The sequence below is a fragment of the Gossypium arboreum genome, chromosome 11, assembly GCF_025698485.1.
Source record: "Gossypium arboreum isolate Shixiya-1 chromosome 11, ASM2569848v2, whole genome shotgun sequence".
NCBI lineage: Eukaryota > Viridiplantae > Streptophyta > Magnoliopsida > Malvales > Malvaceae > Gossypium > Gossypium arboreum.
Genome location: NC_069080.1, coordinates 134,725,246 through 134,729,039, shown reverse-complemented (window position 1 = coordinate 134,729,039; position 3,794 = coordinate 134,725,246). Strand labels below are relative to the sequence as shown.

The 3,794-nt window shown below is 30.1% G+C and overlaps 1 protein-coding gene across 1 annotated transcript; it reads left to right on the top strand.

Annotated features, from left to right (window-relative positions):
• The first annotated feature begins 1,342 nt into the window (after window positions 1-1,342).
• On the top strand, window positions 1,343-3,794 carry LOC108472136 (UPF0481 protein At3g47200-like). Its single transcript, XM_053021441.1, has 2 exons — window positions 1,343-2,259; window positions 2,973-3,794. The coding sequence occupies exons 1-2, from the start codon at window positions 1,532-1,534 to the stop codon at window positions 3,685-3,687; spliced, it is 1,443 nt and encodes a 480-aa protein (XP_052877401.1). The 5' UTR covers window positions 1,343-1,531; the 3' UTR covers window positions 3,688-3,794.

The following is a 3,794-nucleotide window of genomic DNA, read 5'->3' as shown; positions in this document are numbered from 1 at the left end:
ATAATAACAAAGTTAATAACAAAATAAGTTTTATACAATATCCAAACAATAACAACAAAATAGTAGCAACATAACAGTAAAATGGTAGCAAAATAGAGAGAAAATAACAAGAAAATAATATTAAAAAAATAATTTTTTGTCCTTTATTGAATTCGGGCCAGGGCCGGGCTCGGACAAAAAATGTCTTACCCGAAGCCTAGCTCATTTTTTAAACGAGCCTTATTTTTTTCTCTAAGCCTATTTTTTGGTCCTATATTTTTACCCAAACCCTCCCGTATTTCGAGCGGGCCATTGAGCCGGGCCGGATGGCCAGACCCATGAATAGGTCTACTCGTGCGATACCCAAATTTATTGTATATATATATTAATAAAAATCTAATATATTTTAAATATTCTAAATATATTGTATGTATAAATTTGATTTAATCTTTTAAAATTTATAAAATTATAGACTATTAAAATGATGAAATTATATTTTTATTATCGTAAAATATACAATTTAATTTCAACTCAAAAAATTCTGACTTCGTCCCAATATATATATATAAGATTCAAATGTGTCAAATATTAACATACCTTAAAAATAAGTACAACTTTAAATATATCTATATATATATATATATATATATATAGGTTAAAATTATGCAAAATTAAAAAAAGAACGAGTTTAAAAATAATGATTAAATAAATTGAAGTACTTAAAATCGCATTATCTCAAAATATATCAAATTATAATTTAATAATAAAATTAATATTTTTAATTTAAATTTCGTTATAAAATATATAATTATTAATATAAACTTTTAAATATTTGAAATAAATCATGTAAAATAATGATAATTTAAATATTAAAGTGAGTCAAAATAATTTAAATAATAATATAAAAAACGAATATATTTAAAGAGTTATTATTAAGCATATGAAATTCCTCTCATTACATAGGAACATTAGTTTGTGCTCTTTGTAGATTAATTCAGACATATATTTGTATTGAATTTATATTATATTTGTATAAATGATAAATTTAACTCTGGACATTTACTTTTCTATTAAATTGGCTTTTATTATTTTTTATTTGAGCTAAATTTAGCTATTAATCTTTTAAAAAGAGTTAAATTATTTTTCTTTAACAGATATGCTAACTAAAATATTAAATTTTAAACAATATTAGTGTCATAGCTTGTGTGGCAATCCATGCTAACATAACAATACTTTTTTATAGGTTACGTCAACAAATAATTTAAAAATAAAAAATAAGTAAAAAATTATATATATATATATATATATGGATTGTAGTCACTATTTTCATTTAAACAACATTAATTTAAATTGATAGTTAAACTCGACTCTTCCAAAAGATTGAAAATTAAATTGAAAAAAAATAGAAAATTAAATTTGAATATTATGTAAGCTATAGAAACACTTGTCATCATCGTAGCCATTTTGCCACCTTTTTTCCAACATCACTCAATCAGCCAAAACCAGTTTTCAAAATCACCTTGTTAATTACTTCGAGCCAGTCAGCCTGAAAATGTCGTCCACGGAGGAAGGAGGCGGAGCCGTCGGAGCAGTTTCCACTGATCAAACAATCATCGACAACAACACCAACAACGATTACGTGAGAATTGATATGCGGTTCACGGACGTCGCCCTCAGCGTTGGCGAAGTAGCGAAGCTCCAGTCATTGGACAAAGCTTTCGACGGCGGCCAACCCAACTTCACTGCCAAACCATTAATACGAAAAGTCCCATCAACCCTTCGCCATAACGAAGATTTCAAGAAGTATTTTAAGCCGAAAGTGATCTCAATCGGCCCACTCCACCACGATGATCTCACCCTCCATGAATCCAAGGAGCTCAAGCTCAAATTAGCAGCACATTTCGTCATAAAAATTGGCGTCGATAAGGAATCCTTGCACAGCAACATGAAGGTAGAGATGGATGGCTTGAAGAAATGCTATGATCCACAGGAATTAGAGAAGTATAGCGACGATAACGAGGAACTGGCTTGGATGTTCTTCGTTGACGGCTGCGCAATTTTACAAGCAGTTTACATGCGTTACGGTAATGATGATGATGATGGTAAATTGTTTATTAAAAACAATTTGCTGACATTTGTGTACTCGGATCTGTTCTTGTTGGAAAACCAATTACCTTTTCGTGTTCTTGAATTGCTTACAAGCTCGGGTGATGGCAAAATGTTCATGAATGCAATCCAAAGGTTCATCGACGATGCTGTTATCAACCCAGCCGAAGACAGGTAATTTAGTGAATTAAATAAGGAATCATTTTGTGGAATTTATAAATGTTAAAAAAGGTTTTTATAACTAGATCGGATGGATTAGACTCTTATTTACAGCTGATTAGTTCATTCAGTTTAATTATATAAATTTTTAAAATATTAAAAATTTAAAAAGTTCATTCGGTTCTTTGATTCCATTGGTCTAATTTTAACTTTGTTCGATTTTTATTCAACTAATCCGACTAATAAATATAGTTTGATCCTTAAAAATTTTATGTATTAATTTATAATTTTATTTTTTAAAAAGAATTGATGAATTATTTTTTAATTTTGAGGCTTAATATAATTTAATAATTTTTAAAGATATTAAAATGTAAATTTTCATTTCTTGGGAACGAATCCAGCCTGTCGGTTTGCATTTATCCTGTTGAGTGTGAAAAAGAAATTATGATTTTAAATCCAACTTTTCAAAATGGAAAATTTATAGTTTAGTATCTTTAAAATGGTAAGATTTTTGCATTAATATAATAATAAAAATTATATTTTAGTCTAATTGAAAATTAACTGAGACATCAATCTGAAGAAAGTTATTAGACCAACTGATTTAGAAACTTATACAAACAGCTTGCTATCAAAATTTTTAATAATTTATTTAACTAAATCAGATAATTCTAAATCCAACAACAACAAAAAGAAGAGAGAAATTATAGCTTGGGTCCCGACTAACACAGATTTTGGTGTAGTGAATGGTGGTGGGAGCAGCAAAAGGAAGGAGAGCGAATTCACTTATTGAATCTACTACGACGAAGACTCCTTGTCGAAAAAGAAAAACCATGGTGGTGGCGTTTGCGCTTTTTCATTGAACGCGGATTTATCAACGAAGCAAGAACAAAACGGCACCATTCACACACCATTGGTAACGTAAAAGAGCTTAAAAAGGCCGGGATACGGTTAAAAGCAAGCAAAACAAGTTGTTTAACCGACATCAGTTTCAACCATTTCTTCTTCTTCGGAAAATTACGGTTACCGCCGATCACCGTTGATGATTCAACCATAAACTTAATAGCTTACGAAATGTGTCCGGATTTCGACAACGATTTCACCGTCACTTCATATATGTGTTTCCTTGATTTATTGATCGATGAAGCCGAAGATGTTAAAGACCTTAGAGACGCCGGTATACTATACAATGGATTGGGGAGTGATGAAGAAGTGGCTAAGCTTTTCAATAAGATGAACACTGATTTGGTTCCTAGTCCGATGATTTACAGTGGGGTTAAACGGCAAATACATAATCATTGTAAGAATATGTGGATTAATCATGCAGCTCAAGGTTATCATACTTATTTTAGGAGTCCTTGGGCGTTTTTGGCATTTGTGGGTGCCATTACTGCACTTTCTCTTAGTACTTTGCAGACGTATTATACCATACATCAACGAAAGTAAGTGTTCTTTACTAGTCTTTTTGTAAACTCTTGTTATTTATGATAATTCTTGTTATTTATGATAACTTTGTAACTCCTGGATGTTGGATTCAATCTATTTATGATTTT